This window comes from Falco cherrug, chromosome 4 (genome assembly GCF_023634085.1).
Source record: "Falco cherrug isolate bFalChe1 chromosome 4, bFalChe1.pri, whole genome shotgun sequence".
Taxonomy (NCBI): Eukaryota; Metazoa; Chordata; class Aves; order Falconiformes; family Falconidae; genus Falco; species Falco cherrug.
The window spans coordinates 45,418,947-45,435,537 of record NC_073700.1 but is presented as its reverse complement, the minus strand read 5'-3'; the positions used below and the strand labels follow the sequence as shown (position 1 = coordinate 45,435,537).

Below are 16,591 nucleotides of genomic sequence, written 5' to 3'. Positions count from 1 at the left end.
TATTGGTTATATTCTTTACATTTTAAAATACATCATAAATTTATTTAATCTAAATTGATCTAAAGCCTAAATAGATTAGAACATGTTTTTCTTCCTCCTAGATGTCGGTACTCGGCTGGAAAGCATTGTGTTGTAGTCTTCCTGCTGTTGGGTTGAGTCTCTTGCCTGCTTGCTGCAGTGCACACAGGAAAATAATTTTCCTTGTACAGTACCTTTCCATCACCTTTACAAGCTCTGTAGCTAAGATGATCTTTCTTAGCACTTGTTCCAGATCCATGTATCAGAAGGCTCCCACATTTCTGCAGAAGGACTGGACTAACTTCTAGGATGATTCTTGGCTGAGTGACATGAGCCTTACAGAAGTATCTATTAGATATCTGGAATTTTAGAGGAAGAATATTTAAGATCCTGATGTTCAGTTGTAGGCAGTGCCTGGAAATACTGCGTATTTTTATATTGTAGCTATCCACATGTGGTTCTGCTTTGCTTGTTATAACTTGTTTTGTAAGTAAACATTTTTATTTCTTTTATACTGCGGAAATAGCAAGATTTGAGGAGTTTTGAGTGAATAAATACAAACAAATCTGTTCCTAAATGTCTGGGGTTCAGTCTGAAAAAGTGCTCTACAGCGACATTGTAGTTTTCAAAAGGAAATCTGTTTGGGAAGAGTGTAAATACCGCAAAATCAGGAGGATACAGATCAGAAGCCAAAATATGAGAGATGACTTGAGAGCATCTGGTCCCTTTTCTGAGGAGTTGTGTGTGTGTGTTAATGTTTTAAAGACTGTCTAGTAGGGAATATGTGCCTGTAGGCTGTATATAACCCTCTTCGGCTGCCTGCCTTTCCCCAGGGCCCTTTAGGAGGAGGCTGTGGCAGAGCAAATTGGCTGGGTGGCAGCAGCAGTCTTGTTCCTAGAGGGTGTCAAGAGCCTGCCAAGGCCGGGTTGTACTGGCTGGTTATTTTGGTACCAGCACTGTACTCCCGTTCATAGCCTTTCCTGGGTCAGCTCTGAAAGGGATGGGAACTTGAAGTAAATAAATTCCAGGTCACTGTAGCTGACTTTTCCAGGAGGCTGTGAAACGGGACCAGCTGTCTTGTGTGGCTTACTGCCTGTGTGAACTTGAGTGCTTCTGGATTTTAATCTCCCAGGGGCTCATTCTGTGAGTGCTTCACAAACAGTCTGTGGAGTCATGCTCCTTCCAACATAATTTTTTTCTAACATTGCAAAACTTGTTCTTCGTGCAATTGCACAATTCAGAAGAGGTTCCTTGTTTAGAGTGTTCTGAGCAGAATTTGCTCACCATCAGCCCAAGCAGAGTCTTGAAGAGTCCCTTAGGTGGGGGAGGGAGGACTGGCTGGCTATAACATGCTGCACCATCTCTGCACTCTTGTTTTCTGAGTGCAGTGTCAGAAATGGACCCATTGAAGCTCTTGAGTGGATTCCAGGCTCTAGATGCAGAGGGTATGGAGATATCTGTCTGAAGTCATGTGTCAAGTGTATAAACTCTGGAGAGGGGTGTGTTTCCAGCATTTTCTGCTGATGTAATAGGTCACTCAGTTTTCACTGCAAGACATGTGGCTGTCCTTTCCTGCAGTGCAGACTCATGGATAATATTTGGGAGGCAAGTACCTAAAAATAATATGAAAACGATATGGGACAAGCTTGTTAGCAGGGCTTGTGGTGATAGGACAAGGGGTAATGGCTTTAAACTAAAAGAGGGTAGATTTAGACAGGATATAAAGATATTTATGGGTGGGGTTTTTTTTCTGCAGTGAGGGTGGTGAAATGCGCACAGGCTGCCCAGAGAGGTGGTAGGTGCCTGTAAACATTCCAGGTCAGGTTGGATGGGGCTCTGAGTGACCTGGTCTAGTTGAAGATGGTCATTGGGGCGGGGCTGGCCTAGATGACCTTAAAGAGCCCTTCCAACCCAAACCATTCTGATTCTGTAGCTGAATTTTGGATGTGTGTATGCTTACATATTGGATTCGTTCCTAAATGTGACTCTACAGACCATTTGTAACAGCAGTTTTGCAGAAGCCTCTTCCAGAAATGCAGGAGTGAGCCTCCAGGGGGGAAAAAAGGTGCTCTTAATCCAGATAGCGCAATTCTGCTTGCTGAACTCCATGGAGAAATGGGACAGAGTCTTGCTGGGGTGGGCTCTTTGGGATAAGGGGCACTAATTCAAGGTCATTATGCAAATCTGTCCACTTAATAACTTGGTCTAAATGCTTTAGAAGAATTCACTGTGTGGAATCGGTGAGCTGGTGCTTGTACTGGCTGTATTTCGTGCTTTGAGATTGAAGATGACTGAATATGAGACAGCCACCAGGCATGAAGTGGGGGCTCATTCCTTCCCCCATCTCTTACCAAAGTATAAAGTTAAATATATACCAACTACTGCAAACAATCTGGAATTTGAGATTAAACTTGAACTGATGAAAGATGTGGCTTTGGGGAAATTGGGTGTTTGTTCCCAGGAAGTCTCAAGCTTTCCTATGTTTTTCATAGAAGTGGAAAGTGCTGTAACAGGTCCTTTTTTTTTTTGAAATGGGTGCAATGTTCTTCTACAACTTCTTGATATTTAGTCAGTGCTTAGGAAGGTTTGGGTTGTTTCTTCTCTTTCCTTCTCGTAGTCCAGGCTCCTTGCCTGGCTAACAGCTCTCCTAATTTGCTGCAGTCTTACCTAGTTAAAGTCGATGCCAATTAAATCTGTGGTTATACAGCTGTCCTGCTATTGCTGCTCTGAAAGCAGCAGGAAGGACTGAAGAGCAAAACAGGAGGGTAGAAAACACACTCTATTTTTAGGACAAGATTGGCTTATCTTGTATTTATCCTCACTAGGGGGATAATGTTTCCAGAGACCTCCCATGAGCGAAGGCTGCGTAAGGGCTGAGTTAATTTTAACCGCCTGGCAGTCAGCAAGCATGGAGCCTGCACAAGAACCAGAGGAGCTGGGACCTCAGACAGAAACGGCTGCAGACACAGTTCTTGAGGTTGGAGAGAGACTCTTTCAGGTCAGCCGCAGGGTGCTTTCAGTACACAGTCGTTATTTTGAAGCCATGTTTTTTGGGGGGGCAAGAGAGAGCTCTGAACACCACATAGTGATCAGAGGGATCGATGCAGTGCCTTTTCAGGTGCTACTCGAGTTCACTCGCACAGCCCAAGTGCTTATAGGTCAAGAAAATGTGACCAGCTTACTGGAAACAGCTGACTTTTTTCAGTTTGACAGAGTGAAACTGCTGTGTCAGAAGTTTCTGGAGAGAGAACTGCACGTTTCCAACTGCCTGGGCCTGATGACCTACTCGCAGCAATTTGCCTTTATAGACCTGTACGAGTCTGCTCTGAATGTGGCTCTCAGTCACTGGGGGGATGTGATGTGCCAGGAAGAATTTAAGGTGCTGCCCAAGGAAACGCTGATACAGCTCCTGAAAAGCGACGACCTCTTCGTTTCGCGAGAAGATGTGGTTTTTGACAGTGTTATGAGGTGGATAATGGAGGACCCAGCAACGAGAGAGGAAGACTTTCTGGATTTGGTGGGCGAAATCAGGGTTACTTTTCTGAGTTTGTCCTTCCTTGATATCTTGGTGAAACGCAGCAAGCGCCCTGGAGAAACAGATACCTTTTCCAGGCTAATAAAGAAGTTAGACAGCTGTCCTCCACCCAGCTGGCAAAATAAGGAACTGTGTCCTTATGCTGGTCGGAGTTACGACACCTTATATGTCCTGGGAGGAAAGCATGACAAGGAACAGCAAGAATTATTTCTCTTTCAACCTAAAACAGGGACCTGGCAGGCTTGTTCTCCACTGCAGCGCAGGAACCTCACCCAATATGCAGTGGCAGCAGTAGGTAACTTACAGAGAAGTGGGACTGAGCAAATGCAAGCAGAAGTTGAGGCTTGGAGGCCCTAATGCAGGGGAGTTCAGCTGCTTCTCCCATAAAACTGCATTGTTCAGTTGCTAAAACCTCATTCATATTTGTGTTTATATCCAAAGAATGGGTTTCTTTTCCTTAGTCCTGGGAGAATGGCAGACAAAGCCGAATATTTCTCTTCATACAGTAGAAACCATTTAACTCCTTACGTTAGATTTATTTGGAGTAAGTCGACTTCAAGCAGCGTATTTTTTTGCCTTCTCTTTCACGGTGGCTTTGACAGATGGTGACTTATGATTTATAGTTGCCATTAAGTTAAACTTACCCATGGATGTTGTGAAGTCCTCACGCTTGGAGCCTTCCAAGACAGCTCCATGCCACGGCTTCCCTTTTTTAGTGTTGGTGAGAGGCCCGTTTCAAGTGGGAGTTTGGACACGAGGTCCCCAAAGGCTCCTGCCCTACCAGTTTCTATGATTCTCTTCAAGAGCAGGAGCAGACTTGGGGGGACGTGGTGCACCCCGCAGGCCCAGCAGACCTTGTGCAGACGAGGCATCAAACACCGCAGGCTGATTCAGAGCGCACTCGCTTTCCCTGCACGTTTTGCACCTGCTTGCTGCAGCCCAGGGAGAAACGAGAACCTCAGCTCTCAGGATCAATTTTCATGTTAACTGATACTTTTCTCTGCTGTTTTTCCAGGGAGCTTCCTCTTTGTGACAGGAGGATATTTCCGGGATGAGTTTGTGTGGTACAGTGTGGATTGGGTGCTTATCTACAACTGCCTGGACAACAGCTGGTTGGAAGGACCTGCCATGAAGATGTCCCGCAACAGCCACTGTGCAGTAGGAGCAGGTCTCTACCTGTACGTGCTCGGAGGGAGCACCGACGAAGGGATAGTCCCAGCAGTGGAGCGCATGGCTTTGCTGGAGTCCGAGTGGGAAAGCATGAGTCCTATGGCTCAGCCTGTGGAGAGAGGAGATGCGGTCAGTGTGGGAACCAGGATCTATGTGGTCTGTGGCCTGGATGAAAATGGACACGTGTATGATGGAGTGCAGAGGCTGAACACAGAGACGGACAGCTGGGATGTCGTCTCATTCTCCCCACTTCCAAGGTAAGAAATAATCTTTTGGGACCTGACAGGAGAAGAAAGGTTCTAGTGTTAGTCCTGCTGCAAGAAGAGGTTGGACTGGAGAAATCCAGACGTCCTGTCCCACCAGCACTTCTGTGATTCTCTGTTTAGGTGGGACTCTTGATATGAGGACCAGGGTCACACCGAGTATTTCAGGGGTCGGATCTTTCTGTGGATTCTGATGAAGGGTTTCTTCCCACCCAGGTACGACCTCTGCATCACATCACTGAACGGCGCGCTGTACACCATAGGAGGGGGAGCTTTTCGGTTTGATGTGGAGACAGATGAGTGGACCCGGGTGGATGAGGAATGCTTGACCCAGAAGTTCTTCATGGGCTGCAGCACTGTGAATGGACGGATTTATCTCCTTGGGCAGAGGAAGGGGAACGGTGCCCTCCCCGTCGTAGTCCTCTTTGATCCCTACGTTGACACGTGCCAGGTCATAGATTACAAACTCCCTTGCCCCCTTCCTATTCGTGGGTGCGTCTCTGTGCGCAGGTTTGATACGTGGGCGTGAGAGATGCCAGATCCAGCATAACTAAACAGCCTTGTGCTTTACAGCACTCCTGGTGGGGTGTTAAGATTGTATTCTGTTTGGGTTGTGAAATTTCTTAAGTTTTGAAAATCCATCTGTTCCTTCCCAGATGTCTGTCTTTTCTACCTGGCAAATGATCACGAAGCAAAAGCCAGTGAAACCTTTGTGTCTGCGCAAAGGCTGCAGGTCGTTATTGGAAATAGCGGTCAGCGTTGTCATGGTCCATCAGCTCCTCAGCTGGTGCTAAATAAAGGGCTGCTCTGAGCTTTGACCTCTGTGGCTCTGTCCTTTGAACAGCTCAGAGAGACAGGAAAGTCATTGCATCAGTGTTTAAAAAATATTGTTGGAGTAAACTACTAAATCAAATGCATGTCAAGGGAATCTTCAGCAGGATGTATAGCCCTTAGTGCTGCAGGATGGCGGGACACCCCCCCCCCCAACAACCCCTGCAGTCAAGCTGTACCCAGTATCAGTTCCATTTTAGCCTGAAATAAGCAAGTTTTCCAGGTTATGTAATTATGGCTAAAATGATCTTTATTCCAAGCTGGAGAGCACCACAAAAGGAGGGAGGCTATTCTGGATTTATGCATTCAGGTGTGTGATGATAACCATTTGCAAACTGGGGCACTGAAGCGTTCCCTCAGTTTCCTTAGTCCCCTTTCTGAGGGTGCAAGGAGCAGCAACCTGCACGTAGCCTTAATTAAAGACTGCGTATGAGGAAGAGGGTTTGATGGGCAGGAGTACGGGCTTAGCATGCCAGTAGGGGACAGATCTCCAAGGGCGCTCAGGCTCCTCAAGAACGGAGCAGCTGAGAGAATGGCTGCCACAAGGGTGCTTGACTGGATGAGAAGGGGAGAATGCAACAGCACCAGCCTGGGAGGCTGCACTACAAGCGTTACTGTTGTCTGTGTTAAGAGTCTTGATGTGATGCAGCAACACTGAAAGGAAAAAGGTACATTCATCCTGAGCTGAATGATTAACATCTCCAGAGCAAGGGAGAGGCCTTAAAAACCAAGAGGTGCTGGTTAAAAGCAACCCTGCCCCTGTGAGAACTACGTCAGGATGGCAGGAGCTGCTCTAGCCAGGCCTGCAGAGATGGAGCCCTCTCAGCCCAGGCTGGCTCCTGCTCCTTGGCTCTAGTCCATCGGTTGGCCTCCCATCAGGCCGTGACGCTCCCAGGTCCAGGAGCTGAAAGCAGAGGCGGTGGCTTCCCCCACGATGAGGCTGATGGCCACGAGAGGCAGGGTCTGCTCTTTGAGCCCAGTGGCCGGTTGTACTCTTCTGCCCTGGAGGCTCTATATAAATCTTCAAAAAGCTGAGATTCTTGAGGGGCTCTAAAAGAAAGCATCATCCTTGGCTGACAGGGTGAAATAATTTTGGGCAAACCCTCACACCAGGTGTCCTGCTGAAGGGTCTTGCGCTCCCAGCAAGGTACTGGCTAGGTGACATTCTTCGTGAGGCCAGTGTCCCATGGAGGTAGGTGGCCGGCTGCCTTCCAGCATGGCTTTCTGCAGATTGGAATGTCGAATTCCTTTGAGGGAATGCTGGCTCAGGTTCTTCTGCCTTTTGCACATCTCTCCTATCTTTCTGTTTTGCCTTGCATGCGTCAGATGTGGGAGACGGACCATGGTTCCTCACAGCAGCGTGTTGTAGTTACACCATCCTTCGCTTTCCACCTCTTTGCATTTCTCAGAAACAGTTTCCCCTAGTATTTGTGTAAAACGTGAGGCCCCTTGGAAGCAAACTCAAAGCCTGAGTAGAAAACATTTTAAAGACAAGTGTTTGCAGGTTTCTGTATATTGTTTATGGGCATACAGATATATAGTTCTTAAGCCAAACAGTTCCTCTGAATCTTTGATGTATCCTTTCACAAGAATCAGATTTGCCTCTTAATGAGCTTATCTCAGTCTTCAAGGGGACAGCAAAGCCCTGCGGATAAAATTCAGCAGGCGGAGTCATGTCTGCACTGGCTCCTGTGCAGTGTGCAGTCTCTGGGGGGTGAGAGGTGGTGTGACTTTACTTTCCTAGCTGCCTAAAACCTCATGAAAAAGAGCTTCCCTCCTGTCCTTACAAGTCCAAAGCACCTCCCCAGTGCTGCAGTCTTGGACTTGCCACTGCCCTCATGGTGCAAAGTAACCTGGCCCGCCCCTGGGTGGAACCCGGGGGTGCGCAAGTGTCCCTTTTTCCAGGGCCAAACGCAGCCTTACCTAGTAGGAGACAGATGGGGCAGCTGCAGTATGGCTGCATGGCCTGGGTATGCGGCATCCTCTCCATGCACGCTGCGTGCGTATCTACACCAGCAATAGCACCCATACGTGTCTCCCTCATCACACATCCACCTATAATGTGCAGCTAGCCAGGTTACCTCCTGCTAGCTGAAGTAGAAAAGCGCACAGACAATCAAACCTTTCAAAATAATTTATAAAGAATGTTTACATTCAGTAGTACAAAATAAGATATAACCATCCCTCCTGAACACATCACCTGCAGAGGAGTAGCGAGACTGTATTCAGATTAAAGAAATGTGACAGTACACAGAACGTACTTCAGATCACCTCAAGGTTTCAGAGACAAACTTCAGCAAATACAAATTTAAATGACAAGTGCAGGAACAGATGCTCTCCTCCCCGAGCACGTTACTGGCCTGGATCGCCTGTGCTGGAACCACTTTTTCCCCTCTGAAATTATCCAATGGATTTTGACTGAAACCTAAGATGAGGCCACACAAGCTGCGATCAAAGTTCTCTGTCACATCTCAGGTGAACAGAGTGGATTGCTGAAAACCCTCTTATTCTTCTGTGCTGTCACCTGCCTATTAAACATGTGCACCACCTCCTCAAATCAGGTGTTTCCTTGGTCCATGTCCCGCCCCCAAGTTAGTACTGGCCCTTACTGGGCACACATAGGGAAGTCTCTGCATGGCCTTGGCAGTCTTAAGTCCCTGCGCTCATTACAATGAATCTGTTAATACTTTGGTTTCATAGATTAACTGAGCAATAAAACAGAAATTAATGTCATACTAATTTAACTCTTATAATGGATTACAGAATCCAAAGTCTAAGACTACAGAGGATATAAGATCTAAGACATTAAACGAACAATCAGAACTGCGTCATGACTTCATGGACTACTGCTTTAAACTTGCTATTGATACATCCCTAGAATTAGAAGGCCATGTTAAAGCATTACTCCATAAGGTTCAGCAGATCTCCTCTGGATCCTTTTGCTTTGAGAATAGGGGAAATTTATTCCCTTCTTGCCACAAAATGACTCTGTAAACGTTTCCCACTGTGCTAATCATGCTAGGTGAAAACATGAGCACTTAGTCAGTGTTGTCTTCTAGAATATCTGGTTTCTTGTCACCTCCCTTCTTCTGACTGTGTTTCCTTCCAAGACAGGTTTAAAGGATTACCTGACAGTTGAGACAGCTGCCTGGATTTCTCCAGCTCTTCCAACTATGATTTGGGTGGGTACTCTCTCCAGTCTCGGCTTTGGAATTCCTGCCTTTGTGGCAGTAATGCTGACAACAGAAGGGACTGAAATCCATACTATTACAAAACTGGTCACATGGCACACAGCAGCATTTTCTTTGAGAAGAAAATGTTTTCTCCTACGTCCTTCCAAAGCTTTCATTCCACTACGCTCAGTTTTAATTTTCAGAGGGTGTATGTGTATGGGGCACTTGTCTTCTCAAAGGTGTCCCTGTATTAAGGTTTAGAGTCTCACACATACTTGTTAGCTGTAATTATTACTAGTGGCAGGGCCTCCAGGTTAAGGATAAACAGAACCCTATCAAACAACATTAGGGTGGTTAAGACTTGACATTGCCAGAGTTTTACCCTTTTTTTAAGTATTTTTCAAGATTAACACATTTAACAACAACTATGGTACAATCTAATACAGGTCAAACCACTTTGATCCCTTTCTATCTGCTTCAAGGCTACAACCTACAGTAAGCTTTTGAAGAAAGACCAAAAACTTCCTTCAAATATCACTGACTATAAACACTTCTGTTTATGGCAAGCAGGAATTCAGCTACAATGCTGCAATTGCACTCCATTTTATCTACACAACGAGCAAAACTGTTTCTAAAGACGGTGGACTGAATTCATTACAGACCAGAGCAGACGCACGCGAACAGTAGCTATCTTTCCTTGACATGGCCATTGGTGAGATGGGTTCTGTTGTTCAGTGGCTCAGACCCGTTCCTCTGGATGTAATTGTTGCTTGTGACGTTGCTGAAATAGGTGATCCCATTTTTCTCCTTTTCCCTAATCTGGTCTCTTTCTTCATCCTTGTCACTTTCTTCTGTGTCACTTCTCATGTCCTTTTCCATCTACAGAAACATGCAAATGAGAAGCAATACAAACACAGATGCCTGCACAAGAAGCAGTGCTGCTGAGCCACAGGCTAAAGAGTCACCTGCTACTGCAGCCACTTGCCTCTGCCACACAGTTCTACCCGCTCCTTTCAGCTTTTACATCACCTTTGTAAACAGACTGTCTCTGATTTCAGTCTCGGTGGAATCCTAGCTGTAATCCTGATACCATTAGGAATTACTGTACGGGTTGAGAAGCAGCACCAAAGCACGGATGCCCAGGACTGAGGGCAATCGTGCAAGACTGAGGAAATCCACACTGCTGCTTCGGGCACCAGCATGTAGAAGAAGGATGGGGGGAGGCAGTTAATTAAACTCTTTCATGTTTTTACCAAAAGGGAGAAGGATGTAGCTTCTGACCACCCCTGGCCTCAGTGGCTACAGGTTGAGCATGCTGCTTTACAGCTGGAAAGCATACGCTTTCAAACAAACCAACAGATTGACACAAAGCCGCTCAACTCTGATTATATTCAGTTTGATGTTCGGGTTTTTCCTCTTGCTATTGACTGAGAGATCTGTAATCCACTTTTGTAAATATTTAATTCATTGCCGTAAAAGGAAGACAAAGAAGAAATGATGCAGTAACATGACAGTTTAGAAAAAAGACAGCCTAGTACTTGCTGGCTTCCCAGACTGTTTCTGCTCTGCAATACAAGATACCAAAATTGGGGACAAATCCACGGTGTCACACTCCTTGCTGGAAGGAGTGCACTGAGGGAAAGCAGCAAACCCTTCTGTGGCCTGAGCTTTGGAAACTGCTCAGGGGAATGTCAGTGGCTGCACAGATACCTGTAGTCTCCATTTATTCTGTCACCTTCTGGGGGTATCTCTTGGATCATATTAAGAAGTCTATTTGGTCTGATGCTCTTTCTAGAGATCCCTACACCCAGATGCAGACAGGATCTAAACTTCCACTGAATTCAAACTGCCCCCAAGGACAATATGGGTAGGAGATGCTATCTTCTGTAAACAACCTGGACCTCCTGTCACTCTGGAACTGGCAGTTCAGGAACTATCTGCAGCCTAAGGACAAACAGTAATCAATATTCCTAAGTTTATCCATTCATGGCCATACAATGTGGCTGAGGCCTTACACCTAGCAAGATTCACACGGGAACCATAGAGCTGCTTGAATTACAGCCATGTGCCTCAGGTTGCCTGTATGCGCAAATGAAACTCATACTTCAGGATCTAGGCTGCGTTCTAATCACTGGGGATTAAGGGACACCATGTGAGGAGGTGCAGATAATTCTACAGCCAGAGAGGAAAACTGTGGAGATCAGAAAGGCCTGTGAGAAGAATATGAGCTTCTGACCGCAGTGAGCATTTATGGCTCTCAAAGAGGGGACCGTGTCCTATATTCTTGCAGTGAGCATTTATGGCTCTCAAAGAGGGGACCGTGTCCTATATTCTTGCTGATACTGCTTTGGGCTACTAAATATCATCACTGAAACAGATCTATTCAGGATGATTTTCTTTGCTATTCACTGCTCAGTACGGAAAGCTCTCAAAGTTTTGGATATGCTTCAGTATTTTTCTCCCTGATGGGTCATTTCTTTCTAATAAGGCTATTTATTACCTCGCCATTTTACACTGTTGTAACTGCAATGGTAATTCAGCCCACACTACAATCAGGAAAACGATAAAAGGGAGTCTTCAGTTGTGTGCTCATTCTCTGCCCTGTGAAGTTTCTGGTTCCTAATTTGCAAGTAATTTGCTTTGTGTTACATTAAGGCAAAGCAGATAAAGAAAATGGGGACAATATGGATGAAGATGAGCCTTTAATGCTTGTTCTCAGTTCCTATCAGACAGAATTCCCCAGCTGGAGACAAATAAAACAACTCAGCCTGGGCTATGAGGCCAACCCCCACAAGGCCTTGACTTAGTACTCCTGGACTGTGTTCTTGGCACGTGGCCAGTGTAATGCCATTAGGTCATGTCTTTGATTTTGGGAAGAATTTCATGTGGAGCAGCAGTCTGGTCTCTCAGCAAACACTACAGACTATGGTCAGAGAGAGTGGGGGGCATTTCCCTGACGTTTACACAGCTGTATCTCAGATATTCACCCTAGGCTGCTGTCTAACTGATGGAGACAAACAGCACTACCTGGGTGCCATGCTGAATGGATTATGCTTTGGGCATGCTTGTCTACTGCTAAGAGAACAGTCCAGAAGCTAGTTTAGACAGAAGTATCTACTCTGTAGACATCTACAACACTTAAGAGAATCCATACAAAATATGTATTAATGATGTGGATGCTGGGGCAGACTCTAAGCAAGGCTGAAGACACAAAACTGGGAGGGGTGGCTGGTGTGCCAGAGGATCGCGCTGCCATCCAGAGGGACCTTGGCAGGCTGGAGAAGCAGGGTGGCAGGAACCTGGTGAAGTTCACCAATGTGAAGTCCTGCACCTGGGGAGGAACAACCTGATGGGCTTTTCTAAGAAAAACCTGGAGGTCCCCTCAGACACCAAGGGGAACATGAGCCAGCAGTGGGCCCTTGCCCCTCCTGGCCTGCATTAGGGGTGTTGCCAGCGTGTGGAGAGAGGGGATCCCTCCCGCTGCTCAGTGCAGTGAGGCCACACCTGGCGTGCTGTGCCCAGCTCTGGGCTCCTCAGTACAAGAGAGACAGGGACACACTGCAGAGACCAGTGAAGGACTGCAAAGATGGTGACGGGACTGGAGCACCTCACACATGAGGACAGGCTGAGACTGGGGCTGTCCAGCCCGGAGGAGGCTCAGCTCAGGGGACTGTTACCCATGTGTATTAACAGCTGAGGGGAAGGTGTAAAGAAGACAGACCCAGGTTCTTCTCAGGAGTACTCAGTGACAGGACAAGAGGCAAGGACACAAACTGAAACACAGGAGGTTCCCTCTGAACATCAGGAAAGACTTTTCCACTGAGAGAGTGACCAAGCAGCGGCACAGGGTGCCCAGAGAGGTTGTTGAGTCTCTCTGTCCTTGGAGATACTTAGAAACTGTCTGGACATGGTCCTGGACAACCTGCTCTAGGTGACCTTGCTTGACCCAGGGAATACGGACAAGACTTCCAGAGGTACCTTCCAATCTCAGCCATTCTGTGATCTCAGTAATACTGGAATTAAAAATCCTGCATTATAAGGGAAGCACTTCTGCACTGGCCTCACCAATCATGGTGTCTTTATTTCTTAGTTTTGTTTCAAATGCAAATCATACCAGACTGAGTGTTGGGATCCGTACTCAGATGTCACTGACTTTGTTCACAGAAATCTCCCCTGGAGCCCAATCCACATTTTTCTTGAATATAAGCATCAGAAGTGGACTCAATATTGTAGTGACTCATAAAAAGTCTACTTTTCTTTTGATCAACTTTCTCTAACAATACTGACTGTTCCTTTCACCTCACTGTTTGGAACGTACCTATGTAATTTCACCAAGGCAAGAAGGCACCCACCCCAGACGAACACCTGTGCTCCCAAGCAGTATAGGTGGACCCTCCCTCCCCACGTGATGTACAGAGGACTACAAACTGATCATACCGTGCCCTGGAGGATGAACTTGTAGACCATGTGAATAATTAGGCAGGACCAGAAGACATGGAGCAGCTGCAGAATTATCAGGAGAGCGTTCATGAAGTAGTATCCAAAGAAGGGTTGGAATATCTCCATGGAGTAATAGTAGGTGTTATAGAGCACTCTGCAAGAGAGAGGGAAGTGCAGTGGAGGGAAATGTGTTGTTTGTAGAGCATAATTAAGCCCCAGAAAGCTCTAGTCACAGAAGTTGTTTCAGGTCAGTCACCTTCTCATACATAACACACATGAGTCAACTCTCAGTTCCCCACCAGAAGAAATAAGCAGGGCAGAGCCATAGGCCGAGGACTCCTCCTCTGCAGTATACTTCAGGGCTTTAAGACTACTCTATGAACTCCAAGGCAGACCACCCTAGTTTACCCCAAGGCAGGTACAACGGTCATGTAACACTGTAGCCTATGCAAAGGGCAGGGCCACACGCTCAAGGATTGAACAGCAAAGGCTGCAGCAGAAGATTCAGCATCCAGCTGAATTATCCTGTCTCTCAGAAGGCAGCTTTTCCATTTCCCTTGACTGCAGCAGACTCACGTGTAGGGGAAAACGACCAGGCGGCTGATGAGGAAAACGGCTGAGAAGATCATAAAGAGGCTGTCACAAGTTTTTTTCCACTTCATGTAATTGAATATCTTAGTTGGCTGGAAGAAGAAAGAACAATAAAACAGCGGGCCAAGACAGTGCATCTGCACATGTTCCGGGAGGCTGACAAGCCAGACGCATAAAGTCTGCATGCAGGTTATCCCATACTGTGCTAGATCAAAAGACACACTTTGGCTGAAGAGCATGCTGAAGAGCACCCTTGCTAACTAGGCTTTGCCTGGCACATAAGTTGTGGAGCTCACCTCTAGGAAGCAATCCGAAGCATCATGAATCACCATCACCAGTGTCCCAATGCGGATGTAATTGGCGCAGTATGAGAAACTGATCAGGAAGATGGTTGCAGCGTGATGGACTATCTGCTCCTTGAAATCCTAATGAGAAAGGGGACAGCATAGAATAAAATACATAATGCACCTTCTGAGCTGGTTCAAGCATGCCTCCTGCAGGTAACAATGAAATCTCTCTACCCAATGACTAAGAAACCTCCCACAATGACTAAAACCTTCCACAATAAGGTCATACCCATCTAACTCTTTTACCAAACACATTCTAGAAACGTTGGCAACCAAAAGACCCAGGAATGAGGAGTTTGTGGTGTAAACTCAGGATGTCTCAACAAAGAACACTTCCTCCCTCCACCATTAATTATCTCATGATGGTGCAAATCAGAAGACAGAAGAGTAAGAGCCAATGATTCAGTACAGACAAACTGAAGATAAAGCTTCCTTTCGGTCACAAAGCAGCACCAATACCCATCCCTTCTCTGTGCCCCAGTGCATGCCTACTGGCTTGCACAACAATCACACCCCCAGGCTCGCTGATGGAGACTTACAACCGCCCTTTACTTCTAAGAGTATCTGCAGGCTCAATGTACGCATATGCCTGTGCAATCATACAGCACCCCGTCTGCTGGGTCCCTGGCACCTAGGAACACATGCAGCTTAACTGGCAGAGACCCTTCTCCTATCTCTATGAGCCCTACAGCCTAAAAGAATCCCAAAAGAGCAATTTTTAGGTTTGGATTTGAAGTGTGGATTGAGAACTTGGCAGTAGTTTGCACCTTTCTATGTCAGGGTTTGCATTCCCCACTTCCCAGAGGAGAGGGAAGCGAGTGGCTGGGAATGGAAATTCCTGGGAATAAGCAAGGACAGTCCGCCAAAACCTCAAGACCAGCACTGTACATGTGCTCTTGGAGACCACTCTCCTGAGTGCTCAGCTTGGGTCCTGTTGGTGCTCAATTCCTCCCCGAGGCTGCCACTCACCTTCCTCTTCACATCAAAGGGCAGGGTGAAGACCAGCGACCAGTAGAAGGAGAGCTCCAGCAGGTAGTACCAGAACAGGGAGGACTGGAGAGGCTGTGAGAGAAAGAGAGGCAGTGATCATGGAGATGATTATGGACGGATCCATCAGATAAAGCACAGCAAGGCCTGGAAGTGAAGTCTCCTTCCTAGGCAAAAGAACACCAGGCAACCAAACGAACAGAACTGGCTCCTGCAGCTTCAGGGAGGAAATAGTTCAACCAAACAACATAGTTACTTACTAAATGCCTTCCGTGCTAAGGTGGAAGCAAAGAGCAGGAGAAATTCCACTTTGCCACACCATGTCAAACATTTAGGGAACCACTGAGAAGATCCTGAATATTTTTAGGATTTCCTCATCACTACGCAGATTTCTGAGCAGTTAGAATAGCGCTTTAAAAACTGTGCAAACCATTTCACTATGGTGCAATAGGTAAGTAGTAACTGAATCATTCCCTTTCTACGATTCAAGGAGATGCTTCAGACACCTTGTACTCCACAAGAGATTTTTCAGTTTAATCAAACTAATGGGGGGAAAAGTACAATCCCAGTGTGAACAATAATTGGCATTCTTCTGGATAATTTTTCTAGGGTTTTACAGCTAGAAAACTGAAAAACTCAGCAAGATGCGTGCTTTTTAACAAGGAATTTTTTGCTGTTGTGGCATTGTACAGTCTCCTTAAACCTCAACCTATTTGATAAAATTACTATGACTAAAGGGGTTTTGCAACGAGTATTTTCCAAGAATCATGGAGCACAGTGCTCCATTCATAAATACCAATTTATTTGGGCTTTCTCTACCCAAAGTATTGATTTATGGCCTTCCCAAAGTATTGATTTATGGCCTTCACAGATGTCATTTTGTTTTCCTTCATACCACCAGTGGCTGACAGCAGGAGGAAGCACGGCTGGATGCACTGGTGCTACCAAGGGGAATATTAACATCTCCCATGCTGATATGAGCTGTTCACACTGGAGGTTATCCAAACGGGAGCTCTGGATCAGAAGGGATTTTTTCCCCCCTAAGGCAAGATTATTTGGGAGAACTGGTATTTTGTTGTTGTCTGTGGCACAGGGCATTATGGTCTGTTTAGTAAAAATTGTATTTAATACATTCTTTGTTCCTGCTAACACACAGGTTTGTCCTTGACCTTTCTTGTTCTTCACCGGTGCGAAGCTACTAGCTCTGGTTTTGGTCTTTTCTGTTTGTTACAGATG

The 16,591-nt window shown here is 46.2% G+C and overlaps 2 protein-coding genes across 8 annotated transcripts in view; one reads left to right on the top strand and one right to left on the bottom strand.

Annotated features, from left to right (window-relative positions):
- Nucleotides 1-742: 742 nt before the first annotated feature.
- Nucleotides 743-5,909, top strand: LOC102047376 (kelch-like protein 24). The gene is made up of 3 exons (XM_027812783.2): nucleotides 743-3,848; nucleotides 4,569-4,980; nucleotides 5,203-5,909. The coding sequence occupies exons 1-3, from the start codon at nucleotides 2,870-2,872 to the stop codon at nucleotides 5,513-5,515; spliced, it is 1,704 nt and encodes a 567-aa protein (XP_027668584.1). The 5' UTR covers nucleotides 743-2,869; the 3' UTR covers nucleotides 5,516-5,909.
- A 2,027-nt stretch (nucleotides 5,910-7,936) lies between these two features.
- Nucleotides 7,937-16,591, bottom strand: part of LOC102047202 (ceramide synthase 4-like) — a 48,280-nt gene continuing 39,625 nt past the window's right edge. For all 7 annotated transcript variants that reach the window (XM_027812741.2, XM_027812743.2, XM_027812744.2 and 4 more), the window contains 5 exons: nucleotides 15,338-15,430; nucleotides 14,318-14,446; nucleotides 14,007-14,113; nucleotides 13,428-13,584; nucleotides 7,937-9,869 (listed from right to left, as the gene is read on the bottom strand). In XM_027812741.2, coding sequence (XP_027668542.1) covers nucleotides 9,678-9,869; nucleotides 13,428-13,584; nucleotides 14,007-14,113; nucleotides 14,318-14,446; nucleotides 15,338-15,430 — 678 coding nt within the window. In that variant the 3' untranslated portion in view covers nucleotides 7,937-9,677. The remainder of the gene's footprint in view (nucleotides 9,870-13,427; nucleotides 13,585-14,006; nucleotides 14,114-14,317; nucleotides 14,447-15,337; nucleotides 15,431-16,591) is intronic.